Source organism: Microtus ochrogaster, chromosome 1, assembly GCF_000317375.1.
Source record: "Microtus ochrogaster isolate Prairie Vole_2 chromosome 1, MicOch1.0, whole genome shotgun sequence".
NCBI classification, from domain to species: Eukaryota; Metazoa; Chordata; class Mammalia; order Rodentia; family Cricetidae; genus Microtus; species Microtus ochrogaster.
This window is the reverse complement of record NC_022009.1, coordinates 82209420-82226702: the sequence shown is the minus strand read 5'-3', so window position 1 is coordinate 82226702 and position 17283 is coordinate 82209420. Positions and strand designations below refer to the sequence as shown.

General features: G+C 43.5%; 1 protein-coding gene across 1 annotated transcript in view; it reads right to left on the bottom strand.

The window, feature by feature from the left end:
• Pik3cg (phosphatidylinositol-4,5-bisphosphate 3-kinase catalytic subunit gamma) overlaps positions 1 to 15825 on the bottom strand; it is a 32983-nt gene extending 17158 nt beyond the window's left edge. The window contains exons 1-9 of the mRNA XM_026787714.1: positions 15732 to 15825; positions 11700 to 13706; positions 8432 to 8497; positions 8096 to 8321; positions 6684 to 6787; positions 4314 to 4460; positions 2084 to 2174; positions 1215 to 1345; positions 190 to 301 (exon numbers count right to left, since the gene is read on the bottom strand). Of these exons, the coding sequence (XP_026643515.1) occupies positions 190 to 301; positions 1215 to 1345; positions 2084 to 2174; positions 4314 to 4460; positions 6684 to 6787; positions 8096 to 8321; positions 8432 to 8497; positions 11700 to 13694 (2872 nt within the window). The 5' untranslated portion in view covers positions 13695 to 13706; positions 15732 to 15825. The remainder of the gene's footprint in view (positions 1 to 189; positions 302 to 1214; positions 1346 to 2083; positions 2175 to 4313; positions 4461 to 6683; positions 6788 to 8095; positions 8322 to 8431; positions 8498 to 11699; positions 13707 to 15731) is intronic.
• Between the last annotated feature and the right edge of the window lie 1458 nt (positions 15826 to 17283).

Sequence of the window (17283 nt, the reverse complement as noted above, 5' to 3'; positions counted from 1 at the left end):
GGGGTGGGGGTGGGCAGTGTTTAATGAGGACAAGTGCTTCAGACGGACAGCGGTGATGACTGCAAGATAAGGTGAACATATTTGATGTCACTTAACTGAACACTTAGGGCTAATTAAAACAGAATGTTTCATATATATATAATCAATCATGCTACTATGATAATTTTATTTTACAGTGGGCAAACTCACCTGTCTCTGAGATCATAATGTTGTCGTTGTGTCTGTCACCTATCCCGAGAACAAACGTCGCCACACAGTAGCCGGCACAGGAGTAAACAAACCTCTCCACTGCTGCCTGAAACTGAGGAGGTGGTGTGTGAATGCCAGTCGCTCTCCAAGCAGAGAGCAGCAGAGTCCATTACAACTGCCTTCCAGAAAGACAGTGTTCTAGGAACCACTTCAGACAGCAAGAAAGTTGAGTCCAGTTTCATTAGTTTTTTTTATCAAGGAGGTGCCAACTGCCATAATTTTCTACTTGTATTGAGTCAACCAGACACCTGGACATGAGGGAGACTCAAGAAGCAAAAGGCTACAGTAATTTGCTCAAAGTTCCCATCCTCTCCTTTCCCACAACGGCAAAAACTATAGAGATTTCTGCATCCATGCTTTGCTTGTGACCACTTAAGTGGATGGATGGTTTCACAAGTCTTCATGTATAACAGATTAATAAAGGTTACTAATTATATTTCCTCCACTGAGGCTGATAGCCATGCAAATGTCAGGTGCTGTTCTTGTAGGGTAGAACTTTAAATGGCGCCCAGAGAGACCGACCAAACAGTTTGTGAAGGATACAGCATACGCACTTCAGCAAGATGGACATTTTCAACATCCATAACTTACCATTGAGATCCATAGTACACTGCAAATTATTTTGTTTTATATGAAGGAATGTGTATATGGTAACTAGATCTTTGTGTTGAACAACAAAAATAGCTTTAAAAGTGCTAACAGACTATTTCAGAGAAACAAATTCTATGCAAAGCTTGACTGGTAAACAAAACTGAAGTAAATGTTTCCCGGGTCTAGAACTGGGCACTCTGTCTCACAGATAAGCTGTGTCATCAGGGGAAAACCCTTGAAACCGCTGCTGCTTCAGGAGCAAACCCAGAGACATCATCGGAAGCGCCTGTCAGACCAGAGTCAGGACTCTCAGATGGAAGACAAGTTGGAAGGAGGACTGGGCCCGGGGTGGGGATGGGAGAGCAAGAACTCACCTTCTCTTCAATAGGGCATTTTTCCTTGAGCCAGTGATTCAGGACTTCATCTTTGAATGCCCCTGTGTTACCCACTGTGCTTTGCTGAATTTGAGCGATTGTTGTGGCATCCTTCACAATCTCGATCATCCCTGTGTGAAGAGTCACAGAATTCAACGCTGCTCAGTCTTGACTGAGTGGAGTAGAGGGTTTTTTTCTTTTATCTGATGCTTTTTGAGGCCAAAGCTCTATTTTTCAGGTCTGAGCTATTTTGTTGTTTGTTTGTTTCTTGAAAAGGTAATAACAGCCAAATGGCTGCAGGATTTGTATGGAATTCTCTTCCAGTATTCCTGAATAAGGAGAGGAAACGGCTGCTTTTGAGGACTAACAAAGACATTTATGTGCCAAGTTCAGCCTTTCTTGCTTGGGATTGGTACCTTTCCCTTTTTAGGTAACATGGCCTAAAATGTTTTGTGCAGTTCTCATAGGAGAACCTTGAATAAAAATAAGAGAGATTGAAACTAAAATGTTAAATGTCTAAAAAAGTACCTGAGTGGAGTGTGTAACAGCTCCAGGAATGTGAATTCTGGAATTTAAAAAGAAGTGACAGCTCTTTCTGTCTAATTTTAAACGTTATCTGTGAGAGAAAAGCTTAGTGCACAACAACACGAGCTGTGGTGGAGATAGGGAGAGGAGCTGGAGGAGGGCGCAGTTCTCAGGATGCTCATTCCCACTGTGGTCACATGGGTCAGTTATCCGCGTGTCTTCATTATGCCCTCACTTTCAGCGACCTGGGGACATAGCTACCTTCTGATTTTTAAGTCTAGCTTGTCAGCTACAGAACACATTCACCAAGAGCGGTATGTTCATTGCCTGATGTGACTACAAACCTATTTTGTCACCAGTTGAGATGCAGCCATAGGGCAGAAGGCACAGGTCCAGAGATTCCGTCTCCCAAATGGACTCCATGATGCGTAGAATCTGGGGATCAAGTACAGACATTTCTACTATACATAGATGTTGACCAATGCATTTTCTTCTTTCTTAAAAGAGCCAGGAAGCTTGGATAAACTTGGGGGGGGGGCAGCAGTAGAGAGGAGGGAACAGGAGGTGAGAATATGAGGGAACAGGATGGTCAAGTTGGGGGAGGATGGAGTGAGCGACAGCCAAGCACCAGGCTGAGCTTTGGGAGTCCAGTCTAAGAGAGGGAGGAGGGGCTATATGAGCAAGGGCAGGGCATCAAGATCATGACAGGGAAGCCCACGGAGACTGCTGACCTGAACTTGTGGGAGCTCATGGACTCTGGACTCTAGACAGACAGCTGGGAAGCCTGCACAGGCTCTAACTAGGCCCTCTGCATGTGGGAGACAGTTGTATAGCTTGGTCTGTTTGAGGGGCCCCTGGCAGTGGGACCAGGATCTATCCCTGGTGCATGAGCTGGCTTTTTGGAGCCTATTCCCTGCGATGGCATGCCTTGCTTAGCCTTGATGCAGGGAGAGGGGGTGGCTTAGTCCTGCCTTAACTTAATGTTCCAGGCTTTGTTGACTCCCCATAGGCAATCTTACCCTTTGGGAGGAGGAAATGGGGGGTGAGCTGGGGAGAGGTAGCTGGGGGCAGGAGGAGGTGGATGGAAGCTGGTTGGTATGTAAAATGAATAAAAAATTTAAAATTAAAAAAAAAGCCAGGAATCTTCTCTGGTTACACACAGTATATGAGTAAATTTAATATACATAGTAACAACTCAACTTTAATTGATCAGCCTGATACTCAGAAATTTCCTGCCATTGCACATTTGTTAATTTCAGCCCCTGGGGTGTATGTTGAAGAAATGGATAATAGTTTTCACTTGGGGGAGGGTTTCTTGTTGTTGTTTTTTTTTTTTTCCACATTTCACTGTCTCCCTTATCAAACACTCCACTTCTTATGTCTGTTTCCCCTCAACAACTTAATGGCCTTTTGCATGTTTGCTCCTCTGATATCCACGAGGCCCATGCTACAACCAAGGTGGTGAAATCAGTAATGGTGATATCAACACCACATGTTAGCTGGTTCTTCTTTTATGTGTGATCCTTCTATCGGGAATATAACTATTATTTCCATTCAGAGGGTAAAGGAACACAGACTTGGAGAGTTACAGTAAATAGTGAGTTTCGACAATAAAACAAAGTCTAAGTACGACCTGTCCCTCAGAATTAGAGCTTCAGGAAGGCAACTTTTTGTGGCTTTGAAATGTTCATCTTTGCAAATCCAAAAGACTCTACAGATTTATTTAAAACAAAGTTCATTATAAAAAAAAAGACTAAATAATTTCTTTCTTTCCTTTTCCTTTTAAAAATCTTTCTTGGACAGAAAACAAAAACAAAAGAAGACAACAACAGCACTGACATGACCTGTCCTTGAAAAGAAAGCTGAGCACCACGTTAGAAATAAGCTAAAACAGAATCTTAAGGAAAACTGAAAATATTGGTTTTAAATAGCCTGCCTTTAATGTACAGTGCTTTGTCTACTCTAAATGAATCATACCAGGGTTTTAGAAACTTTCGCCTCTCCCATAATGAGGCACGAGAAGCTGGAGAGCAGAGCTTTATAGACTTGTGAAGCTAAAGCCGACACGGAAATGTTGAAAACATCTAAAAGTGATACCTTCACCATTTGCCTTCTCCCTTTCATCTGTGTGGCCACTCATCCTTTTCTCCTTTGTATACATCATTCTTGAGTCGGTGTTTGAGTGCCGAAGGGATGTATTTACGGAATATGCCTGCTGATGGACTGGTATGTCTGTGAACCGGTATAACCGGGTACTACAGACAACTCATCCCACAGCCCATTCCTCCATACACAGAATGGAGTGTTAGAGAGCCTAGGGGAGGCGAGTGAATCGCCTTCTAGGGAATGTCGGATGCTCATCCTTGGCGGGATGGAGAGAACCATGGTGCTCGTTAGATGGCTTGCCTAATGAGCCATAGCTACTGTCACCAAGCAAGACTTCTCTATTAAGTACCCTTTGATTGCTGTTTATCACATGAAACAAAAAAACAGAAAGAAAGGCATGTTTCAGACTAATATAAAATCCTTTCTTCAAATAATTGCAAAACACACAGTTCCTTTACTTCAACCTACCTGTAAGATCAACATGTCTTGTCGAAGATCATCGCCATGTTTAAAGATGATTCCGATGGTTTCATTGGACAGGACTGTGGGGTCAGCACATTTAAACTCCAGCCACAGGGGCTTTTTCTTGGAGGCCATCACTTTGCATTTTTCAATCTGTAAGGAAGTGGTCACAGTATGAATACACACTGCAGGGGTTCTGATTCTCTTGTAGAGCACTTCTGTATACAAGGGCAAAGTCCTGGTTGGAAAATGACTTTCAATATTTGGATTAAATATAGAAGGTGCTCTTGTCTAAACTCAAAATGCTCTCTGCATGTGAGAAAATTCAGTCCTTCCAACGATGGCTCTCAGACTGTGCTCCGAGGAGCTCTGACGTCTGTGGAAAGACCACACGTGCAGCAGGCACCACGTTCCCACATTCCCATACTGGTTCCCCACACCACCATTACCTCAGAGCGCTGAGGCTCGTATCTGTTTCTGCATTCCCTTCCTGAGATTTAATCTGAAAAAGGAGTTCTAGAGCTACCACAGTGTCTGAAATATTATTACTCAAGAATCAGATGCCAGTCAAATCTAAATCAGGGAAGTTTAACAGGAATACATGGGAAATCTGGCACTTGGGCACAGGGCTTCCAGCCCAGTCCCCCGCAACCCTCATATCTAAACAAAGCACTGTGACAGCAGCCATAAAACCAAACCCAAACCTTTGCTGGGTTTTAGCCAAAAGTGAATGCACCACAAATCAAAAACATAATGTAGGGGGCTGGAAAGAGAGTTCAGCAGTTAAGAGCACTGCTCTTGCAGAGGACCTGAGATTGGTTCCCAGCACCCACACAGGGCAGCTCACAACAGCCTGTAATTCCAATTCCAGGGCATTCACCACTCTTCTTCTGGTCTCTTCAGGCACTGCATATACATAGCAGGCAAGCAAAAATACTCATGCACAAAAAATAAAAAGAAAGAAATAAAAATATGATGTCAGTTTTTTTTTAAAAAAGCAAACAGTTGGAAATCTATATTAATATATCATAATAGTTATCTAAACTGTGACAGTGGATTGAATGTGTCTTTGTTATGCAGCCCCTTTCCTAGTAACTGTTTATAGATTTAGAGACGTGAAGGAAATATCTCCTCTTCTTTCCGTGAGGTTTAACTGCTACAAGTATTTCTGTCCTGTGAGCAACTAGATCAAGAAAGACACATGGACAACTCTTGTCAGACATTAGATGTCTTATCAGACAAAGGTATCCTTGCAGCTGCCTCAGTTTACTTCTGGGGGCTGTTTCTAGGTTAAAATATGGAGAAAAGTCACCCAGGCTGAACTTAGGGCCTAGCAGTCCGTATAATAACCGAAGTCTCAAAGAGAGGGCAGAACAGGTTGACAGACAATAATAAAACAGTTTCCAAGTGTGATAGAACAGACACCCACACGTGCAAGGAGCACCATAGCCTGGCACTTGATATAAGAAACCTGTGCCAACACGTATCATCACCAACCCACTGAAAACCAGGGAGGAAAGAAACAGGAAAAGAAACAGGGGGAAAAGGATGTGTTACAAACAGAACATCAAAGACAAAGCTGGCGTAGTCTCATCAGGACACAGGCAAACCAGAAGAGAATGGTATGGCAAGAGAAAATGGCAAGTTAGGTTTCTCTGCCTAGTGAAAATATTGCTCAAAAAAATAAATGCGTAGTAAACATTCTCAGCTAAATTAGTTCTGAAAGAATGTATTGCCAACAGCTTGTAGGATAAATTGTTAAAGATCCAAGAAAAGTAGTATTGAGAGAGTATCCAACATAATAATATGTGGGTAAATGTTTATAATGGTTTAATCTCTTTAGCTATACATATATTTTGCTTAAAGAAAAATGATATATTATGGGGTTTAAAATACATGCAGAAGGGATGGGTTAGTGGAGATATACTGCGGTAAGAAACTTATAAGCACGCAGAGTGGTTGTTACTGCAGTGTTACTGACACTCATACAGACACTTAGATCAACAGAAGGGATTGGAGAGTGAGGTATAGATCCTCCTACAGTATAGTCAGCTGATTCTGACTTGAAGGATCCTGTAACATTTTTAGAAGAATGTTGAGTATCTAGATTTTGCTGCTGGTACAGAAAACTCACTGAATTCACACTAGTATAAAGGATATACTAGTAACCTGATTTAAAACGCAGTAGAAGGGAAATTACTGAGTATTGGGGCATTGGGTGCTAAAGATTAGGGAAGGGCTTGATAGAACCCCATCCAGGGCTGCTCTAGCTCCCTGTGCCTTCAGAAGATCCACTGTGAAGGCCCTGACTCTAGAAAGCATGCTAGACACTTGTACGACACGAGGAACACACAGAGGCATCCCACTGATACCTACCACCAGGGTACCAGCTTTCAGTCCAGGATCATAGGGAACTCTGAAGCTCTTGGGGAGACTGGAATTCTGCAGGTTTTCAAGCTTTTGCTTGAGCTGTGAAATAACTGCAATTGTCAAAAGCAGACAGGAGTTAAGCCAGCACAAGACATCTGTACTATCTACCATCTCAGCGTAACCTGGGGTCACATTTCCTGTGTGGTCTTCGTATTTGGTTTGGAAAGTAGTAGTAGGAAAAGGACTATAGAGCTCTGCCTTTGGAGATCTAACTCTAGAGCAGACCAAGTAAGTCAGGATTACTGTGAGCCACTGAACTGGGAATGTCCCTTTATAGGCAGAGGATACACGTGGGAATCCTCCATCACCACAGCAGAGGAGGGTGTGCAGAGAGTGGGCCTCGCCCTGCCCTTGTCTTTCCAGCCTGAGACTTTCAACGGCCATCTGGTTCTTAGAGGAGATGTGTGAAGACTATTCAATAGAGTCAGGTTAGAGTTCTGTAAATTCTTCTCAAAAGAGAAAGTTAGGTTATGTACAAAAGATGTGGCAACCTCAAAATTCTCAAAGCAAAACACACGGAGTACAGATTACTGCCTGGAAAACAGGAAGAGGCCTGCTCAAATGTAAGACTGTTATTACTACCATGAGTAGTTTTGGAGGGTAGCAAGAGCCATGTGCTAGAAGACAACCCAAAGGGAAGGTTAGAAATTTTTTAAATATTCAAAAGCTTAAATCGCTTTTGGTTGGGGATGCTCGTATTCTCTTTAAGCCATAGTTCTGGGTCCAGCTCATTAAGTGAGTAAAAGATATTTTTCTAGGTTCAAGTTTCATACAGTTTATCTTTCCAGAAAGATGTGTCAGTGAAGACAATTTCATGTGGTATCCATCAAAACCTTAAAGGAGTGATCAATTTTCCTAGAGCAGAGACAAGATAATGGAAATGGCTACAGAGAGGAAGTGTGTGTGTGTGTGTGTGTGTGTGTGTGTGTGTGTGCATGTGCGAAGGTGACATACATTTACATATGTGTATTATTCTCACCCTAACCTCTCAATATTCTGACACTCTGAAATCAGCATGAACGTATTCAAAGATGGGAGAGGAGAGGATTTTGAAATAGCTTTTTGTATATGAAACTGTTATTGAAAATTACATCTTCTATGCACACATGGTTCTTCAAGTTCTCCAAATTTCATACGTTCAACTTCATTTTTAAGACCATATGAATTTATGGTCTTAAATCATCATGTCTTATAGAAGGAGAGCTTTAAATCTGCTTACTTCGTGCAAATAGGAGACCAAAAAAAAAAAAAAATGTCTTCTTGACCGCTTTTAGCAAAATACAACTTGAATTTCAGAAAGAAGAATCATACCAATCATGGCACTCAGAAAGAGAACTGAGAAAATTCAGCCACTGTACCTTGGGAGCTGACATCATACTTCTCAGCAGAGAGCGATTTGATATCAATGGTCACTTTTTGTAGCATCTCGATCACTTGGACCTGCTGCGTGAAGTCCTGCAGCATGGCCATGCCGCATCCCCGCAGGTACGCTTCCAGGATCACGGCGAACCTCTGCTGATAGTGTCTGGACTGGGCTATCTCACTTCGCAGGAACCAGAACAAGAAGTGGCCGATTCTTTTGTTCTGAGATGGGTACAAGATGGTGGAGGTCAGGATGACGAATGTTGTAGGTTTATCAGGCAAATTCCTGGTACCCTCAATTGTCATGCAGTTATCAAAATGGAAATACTTACTCTCAAACCACGCTTCAGCAGGAATCGGGCCAGAGCACTGTCATGGTATGGTTCAAATTTCACAGCCTAAAAGAAGAGCACGTTGGCATTTGAAGAATTATACTCTGTGATGGTCAGTCAGAAGAAATGAAATGGACAAAAAATCATGGTTCTGTGTGAATGAATCTTTCCAGTTAAGGTGGTAAGAATCTTCTTAGCCACTCACATCCAATCCCCTGCTTAGTGAACACTGAAGATGGTGAGGTGGGCACTTGCTTAGCATCCTAGAAGAGGACCCCTGATGCCCAGTGCAGTGGTCAGGGTAATGGCAGAGATGAAGTTACAAAGGCCTTGTTCCAAGTTAGAATGAACTGAGTTACTGGAATGGGAGAGGTAGACATGGCTATAATAATTCTTTAAAGTGGAAGGCAAGAAAGCCTGTTGTAAAGCAAATAGAGAGTAGCAATACAGTACTCAAGAGAGGAACATTAGGTGCAGCTGAGTGCCAAATGTGAAGGTCCTGAAGCCCCATAGCTTCCCTTTCGGGCAACTCCTTTCTTCTTACTGTAGGTAAAAGCAGTCCCTACCCTGCCAAGCTGTGGCATGGAGCTTTGTGTCAAATACCCCTGATTGTCTTCATTGTTAGTGTTTGGTCATCTTCACAGTGTTGGTTCTGGGTTGGGTACTGATACATGAAATGACAGCTCTATTATTGAAGAAAGATAACCAGTAAAATGGAAACGAGTAAACTAAATCTTTGTGGGTGCCTACTTGTTTTTCATGTTTTATTTTTCAATAAGCTTTAAATAGTTAATGGTTTTAAAAGCAACAAATATTGTTTAACGATTGATGCGTATATTGAGTTAGAAGGTCGGTCATGTATATAAGTCTAAAATTAACTGTCTTAAAATAGTTCCTTTATAAATAGGAATGGTCATTCTTTTCCCCCAAAGAACAGAAGACGTTTCCACCGCAGCACATATTTTGAAGTCTTTTTGGTATGTTCACAGTTCTCACTCTGAGTTCGCAGTTAGATCCTATCAATACTGACCTTATAATGTTTCAATCTTAGTCCCTCTTTCAGAAGAGCCTCTCTTGGGTGTGGTCAAGTAGGTGCCATTTAAGCTGCATTTAAGCAGAGTTCTGAGAATGTGGTTTCTCAGTCAACAGAACTCACTTTAAATTGTGCTGTAAGTTTCTAACCCAAGAGCTGGTCTTCCTTCGTGTTTCACTTCTACAACAATGATGCGGATCGCAACCAAGGGACCATTTTAGCCAACAGTGAGTCATTTAGTCAGGGCTGAAATGTCTCAATCGCTGCACAAATGAGCACCACTCTTCAAATTTCAGCCCACACATCCAATATTAATAAGACCAACTGACCTCTTTCACCCAAAGTCGTTCCAAGGAAAACGTTATTTATCTTTGAATCCAATAAAGTTTACTTTGGGCAGTTTTAATGAAAAATTGTCAGATCAAGTATTACCTACTCAGAACTTTCTCTAGATACATTAATCAAAATTAAGTGCTACCTGAGTCCCTATTTACTCATAGTACTCTATGGTTTTCCCAGAAGCCCTTTTCATAATTTGTTATTAAACACACGGGCACTTAATCGAGCTGACAAAGACACACAAAGACACACACACACGTGTACTGCAGAAAATCTGGAGGATTTGTCTTCTCACTGAAGAAGCTGTTGAACTAAGGAATAACCACATTTGCATTGTACAATACCATTTCTATCTCAGCTTTTCTGTTCCTTTCCTATGTCAAGTAATAGGACGTAAGTTGAGAACTACTATCATGAGCAGCGTTCTTGCTTCTTAGTTCTTTGACAACCCAGCTAAATCACGGGCATATCGCTGACCCCACAGGACCACAGGGAGCATCATGGGAACTGAGTGAAATGCAATCCCATGCCTGTTTGAAGAGGGCAGCTGCCAAGATTCTTTTTTTTTTTTTTTTGGTTTTTCGAGACAGGGTTTCTCCGTGGCTTTGGAGCCTATCCTGGAACTAGCTCTTGTAGACCAGGCTGGTCTCAAACTCACAGAGATCTGCCTGTCTCTGCCTTCTGAGTGCTGGGATTAAAGGCGTGCGCCACCACCGCCCAGCTAGCTGCCAAGATTCTGTCCAGCACAACCATTTAGCCAAATAACAATAGCAAGTTCTACCCTAGGGCTTATGACTTCCCCAGCCATAGGAGTACAGTACTAAGCATGGCATTTCCTCAAGTAAAGCGGCCTCAAAGCCATCCTGAACTCACAGTAACTGTGGTTACCTGTACACAACACACAGGTCAAAGCAGCCCATGTCTATCACAGTTGGGGTAGAGGGCCTCTAGGCCCGCCTCTTACTGAGGAGCTATTGTCAGTGGAGAGCTGACAGGAGAGGGAAAGTCACGCTTTCTGGAAGATGTGGCCACTGGTAAGATTCCCATGCTCCTCCAGTGGGTGACTGTACAGCCATAAACACATGAACAGTGATAATTGGACTTACCAGTTATCAGAAAAAAATGGACATTAACTTGAGAGAGAGATATATTAACAAGGACAGAAGATAATTTGTAGGGAAACTAGGGGTTATATATGATCATATTTCAATATATACCTGTATAAAATTCTCAAGAATTAAGAAAAACTTTTAAAAGATATCACCGGGATATGACATGTTGTTCTATGAACTGTGATAAGCACAGACAGAAATTAAAATTTTTCTAGCCTGCATCATCCTGCCACTAGATTCATGGAGGATATTTGGTGGATGTGAACATGATTAAAGCCAGGGGTTGGTCGGTCCATTTCTTTTTAAAAATGTGTGGTCTTGAGCTCATAGCTTAGTCTCCTTGTATCTCAGTTTCCGTATATATAAAATGCAAACCCAAATTCTAATTTGTTCACCCTTATAGCTATTGGTGGAATCATATGGCACAATATACAAAAAATATGTGTAAATCACTTGGAGCCTTGGCATAAGGAAGCTTGCAACAAGTTCAACTCATCATTAAAATAATTAATCAGGACAACGTGACTCCCACTAGGGCAATTCTCCTAAAAAGTGAAGGATGGCACTGGTGTCTTTCAAAAGCTTGCTGGCAAACCCTCAAAGACACTGAAAAAAAAAAAGTCAATGAGAGCGTTTACAACTTTTTGGCGTGGCTTCATCAGCTCTGGTCTGACTGATCATGAAACCGAACAAAGGGTGTGGGATGAAGGCTGCAGGGGGTGCCTGAGTGTATGCAAATCCGTTCTCTGAGACAGCAGTTCCTGCTAACCTCCCCGGCGCCTACCTGCACCAGCTGGAGAAGGTAATGCAAAACATCATCGTCCTCCAGGCTCTCCAGTTTCTGAACTGCAATGGCTCTTACGTTTTCATCTGAAAAATTGCAGTCCAGGAGCTGCATGGTTAAACCAACGTCCAAAGCACTTTGATCCCACACTTCCCTTCTGGCTAACAGCTGGTATGTTTTGGCCACAATTTCTTGCTGTCCCCATTTCACGGAACTGAATAGCTTAGGGTATGCCTTCGGATGTTTCAAGCTTTCATATCTAAAATGCCACAGCAGTTCTTTGTCCTCCGCTGTGAGGGGGTTAAGTGGATCGGTGGCTATGATCGCCTCTAGTTGCTTGCGAAGCTGATTGGGCATTTCAGCTCGGACCCTATCTCCTTCCGGGTCAGGGGTGGGCTGATGCTTAGGCAGGGCTATGGGGTGGCAGTAGTTGTCCAGCAGGATGGAGATGGACATTGAGTTCTCCTTGTCAGGGTTGGTTGCAGACGTGAGCTTGTCAGCATTGAAGCTGCCTTGTTCCTCCGCCTTCCCAGTTATCTGCCACATGTGGAGGACATAGTCACCGTGGCGGAGCAGGAACCGGTGGTCTATTAGCAGTAAGTTCACATAATAGAGAAGCTGGGCTTTGCTCTTGGACTCCGAGCCCGGCGTCTCTGCAGATGCCTTGCTGGACAGTGCTGGCGATTTGCAGCAGTAGATCTGGAGGTTTAACAGGGCCCCTTTGGGCAAGTCTTTGATTTTGATGCTGAATTCCAACCACACATTCCAGAGCACTTCCTCCGTGAAGGGTTTAGGGCTGGTTCGCCTTTGGCAAAGGACTTGTTGTCCGTGTTGGATGTTGGCTTCCACAAACACAGTGAGGTCTGTGTTCCGGGGCAGGACAGGGATGTCAATGCCTCTAATCTTGACCCTGAACTTTCGGTCACAGTCCCACAAAGACACCGTGAACACACTCTCGTGGTCCTTGCCGTGGATGGTGAGCTGCTCGTGGTAGCCGGTGACTCCCGTGCAGTCATCCACCAGTGGCCATTCTTCCTTCCTCACCTCGTCTAGGGCTGGGTCTGGAGGCGTGTCGAGCACCAGGTGTATTTCGTCTCCGTTCTTGAGGCATTGCCTAACCCACTGGAAGTTTTTAAGGGGCGTTTCGCCTACCAGGTACTCATCGCGGCCACAGACACGCAGCACAAAGTCCTGCTCACTCTGACTTTCTGGGATATTCAATAGGGACTTCTTCTTGGCCATCTTGGTGAAGAAGCTCTGGAGGATGGCGCCGGGGGTATCATCCGCGGAGACCTTGATGGTTTGACTGGTGGTGCTCCGGTGGATGACGATGAAGATGCAGTTGTTGGCAATCTTCCTTGACAGGTAGTCTGGAAGAGGCTTGGACGTCACCCATGGGTGCATAGCATAGAGTCTGGCATCACGGCCAGCCACCTCTGCCATGCGAGGCGTGACCAGACGGCGACGGGTGAACTCTAGCTCATCATCGTGCACGTTGCTGATGTCAGTGACGTCGTAGCCAATCAGGGAGGTAAGCTGCTTCTGGAAAGCTAGGGTCTCCTCAGAAGGTGTGTGACGCTGTACCACGTGGATCTGACCGGGGCTCTTGTGCATCATCTTCCAGTAGCGCAAGCAGTCTAGGGTCTGCACCACTTGGTACCTGTCGTAGATCTCATACCACTGTCCCTTCTTCTGGTAGAGCAGGAGGAAGTGGTCTGGGCCCAACCGGTGGTAGAATTCGGCGGCCACGCTGGTCTCCAGTGCGCGCAGCCAGACCTGGGCTTTCATTTGCTCCACGTTGCCATGGCCAGCCACGTGCAGCAGTGCTGTTTCTGGAGTTTTGCTGATGCGCTGGCTGGTGGGCAGCACAAACTCAATGGGGATGAGCTCCATAGAGGACAGGCTGGCTGCTGCACTGCGTGGCTTCATCCTCCGGCGCCGGCGGAGGTTGTCCTCTCTCAGAACCACCGGCTGCTCATAGTTCTTCAGCTCCATGCCCTAAGCGACCTGGGAGTGGAGAAAACAGCTTTGTCAGGAGGCAGACTGCAGATTCCTGTACGATGGCCGAGAGAAGGTAGATAGGAGCACCAGGCCTAGAGGGACCGAGTGAGCTCGATGCTGTGCTGTCTTTCACAGCGTGGTTCTCAGCCATCACTCACTGTTTAGGTGATGTGGCCTACTTAATCTCCTACTTATCTGTCATTTTGGTTATTTATACTTAGGGGTGGAGGCAAAAGTTAAATAAGGCAGTTCCTTTTTTTTTCTTTTGATTGGGTGATCCATACATGCTGGCACATTTTCTCTAGGTGTGTGTGTGTGTGTGATGTTTTAATTAGAAATTTGCAAAGCACTATGGGACTGTAGAAATAGCTCAGCGGATAAAACTGCTTGCTGTATAAACATAAGGTCTTGAGTTCACATCCTACTACCCACATAAGCTCCCATGGGCTAGAAACCCCAGTGGTGTCTGTCTGTCTGTCTGTCTGTCTGTGTTGGAAGGGAGGAAATCGGAGATGGGAAAAAAATCACTGGGGCTTACTGGCCACCAGCTTAGGTCCAGGTTCAGTGAGAGACCCTGTCTGAAAGGAAGCAGGTGGAGCGTTTCTTCTCTGGCCTCTGCAGGTGTCACTGCTCACATGTATGGTTACATTATACACAAATACTACACTCACACGCATGTGCACAAAGTATGTAAAACACTCATTTAGACACTCAAAATGGTATGTGCCACGAAGCCCATCGCAAAGCAATACAGACAAGGATGGAGTCCTGGTGTCTAAGGTGCAGCGTGAGCCTCTGAACATCACTTTGAAAACAAGCCGAGGCATTTCCTTTCTGTTCTCACACTTCTCTAACTCAGACACCCGATCTTGCTTCATCTTCTCTATTTTCAAACTGTCTGAACCCAGAGTCTTCTCCCTAGTCAACTTCCTGTCATTTTTTTCCTTTTCATTTTTTTCTTTCTATTTAAGACAGCCAGTCATTTCATTCATAAAACTAAAAAAAAAAAATTGCAAAATTGGTGAAGGCTGTAATCAAAGCCATTTGGAGGCACATAGCATTTTGAATCGTGGAATGTGGAGCGTTCTAGCTATCCTTAGTATATTAGGGCAGAGGGGTCACCATACTTGGACTTTGCCAGTATGAACCTTTAGGTAATTTTAACTAAACAATTGGTTTGACCTGCCTCTGCTTTAAATAGAGGAGCCACAGGTAGAAGACAAGATTTCTGCCCTTCAATGACCTTATGTTTAGACCCTAAATTAATTCAGTTTCTTTTTGTCCTAATAGTTTCATCTCTGTATCAGAAATTTACAAATTTATTCTCACATCACCCACTTTTTCTGCAAATATTTAATAAATATTTAACTTAATATTTAACAATTAGCAAGTTTTACAAAGCGTTTATGGATAATTATGGCCTCTTCCACCAAGGAACCCAGCAATAATGATTGAAATGCTCAGAAACCTAAAATTGAGAAATGATTCATAAAACATTTTAATTTAATAGTAAGCATTGCTACATTGGTACTACAGTACACCCCAAACCACATTCAAACACTGAAACAAAATATTTCAGAAAATATCGTTTATTCTTGAACTGATGTTAATGAGATCCATAATTAGCATTTTTCTGAAGAACAGTGGAATATTTTTTATATACAAAAAAGAGAGTTTGATTAAAGGTTATAAAAGACAGTTTCATTGGATCTCAACTTATCCTCAGTTCCTGAGTTGTTATTTTTAAAGTCAAAACTCCCTCCTCTTAAAATATATTGAAGTTATACTTAGCAAATAAATGAAACCAACTGTCCCAAACAACTGTTTCTGCAGCTTAAAGGATTCTTTTGGTCTTTTGGTACTTTATAGAATAACTAACAAAAAAGAACCATAAGCTATATTGATACTGACATGAACTTAAAATAAAACATGTCCAAATTTAAGTGTACAAATATAATTCGGTATCTGCCACAGTGACACGAAGAACTCACGCACTATCACGATACAAGGTGCAGAAGAAAAGAGACTGACCAAATACTCACTGATTTTCCTCATGGCTGGGACTAAGCAGCTCTGTCCTCTTAAAAACTACTGTCTGTCCAGTAATCTTTCAAGTACGTACGTGTAAGTCTCTGAGCACCTCCTGTCATGGGCTCTGAAGCCACCCCCTTCCTCACAAACAAAACCAGAAAGAGCTGATGCACCTGCGAGCCCTTGCCGGAACCTTGTGGATATACACAGTCTACACCGAGTGAGACAATGAAACCCAGACGTTCAGGGGTGGGCTCATCTCGAACCGGCAATGGCTCCAGATAAAAATATTCTAGCTGAGAAGGAAGTGACTGTCCCGTGTCAGGGTGAACAAAGAGCAAATTATAGAAAGCGGGAGTACCTGATACAGCCCTGGAGGTGGTGGTGCTGCAGGGTCATTTGTTTACTCCATAAAAACAAAACAAATTCAAACCTACCCAAAGCACCTCTCGACTCTTCCGCTTTTCTGGGGCTCCCTTCATATCCAGATGCAGAGGAAGTGTTGCAGTTACCAGGAAGGAAGTTTTAACCAAGTTGATTATACATGTGATTGCTCATTTTCAGTGTCAGAAATGCATTTCCTGCTGAAGCACAGAGCGAGCAGAGCAGGACACAGAGCAGTGTTTACCGCGCTATTTTTTCTCACTCTTCAGATTAATTTTTCAAAAATTGTGAGAGACTCTGACAAATTGTGTAGATCCAAACCAAAAATATACCCAAGGCATAAACAAATGAAGCATGTGTGTAGTTATAAGTAGAAGCCTGCACAGCAACAATATTACATAACTTGTTAAGAAGAGGCAATAGCCAAGTGAAACCTGTTACCTTTTGAGAATTCACAATTCACACAAACTCTTGTGTGTGCTAACTGAGGCAGGCAGGGTGGGGAGGAACGTTGTGGACTGTTGGGCTCATTCTGGATGTTTGCAAGAGTGATGTCTGTGAGCTTGCTGCATCCTTAGATTGCTGAGCTCTCTCTCTCTCTCTCTCTCTCTCTCTCTCTCTCTCTCTCTCTCTCTCTCTGTGTGTGTGTGTGTGTGTGTGTGTGTGTGTGTGTGTGTGTGAGACCATTTAGGTCTCAAACTATCACAGCCTTAAACTGAAAGCCCTGCCTCTCTGCCTCTTGCGTGTGCCTCCTGCTGATGGGGTGTGTGTGTGCTGGTGTATGACGTGGGCGGAGCTTACTATGAGCACTGATTAACCAGACAAAATAGGAGGAAGCTGGGGACACTGGAAACTGTCAGCATCAGGCTGCAATCCTTGAGAGACAGCTCCTAGTTCCCACAGGCTTAGAGAACATGGAGGACATCAGTTCTGAATTTGTTTGAAAGCAGTCCTGTATTTTCCAAGTAACCTCAATTACTTTTAGAACCCTGAGCATAGCCAACTCCCCTCTGTCCCAGGGGTCTCTATACCAGGGCTTACCCTCCCCACTACACTGTCATGTTGGACCCCAGGAATAGCAAGATAGAGGCAGCCTCACTTGCCCCTCAGAAGTACAGCATTGTGAGCTTCTTTGAACTACTCTGGTACCAAGATAAATGAGTCCCTG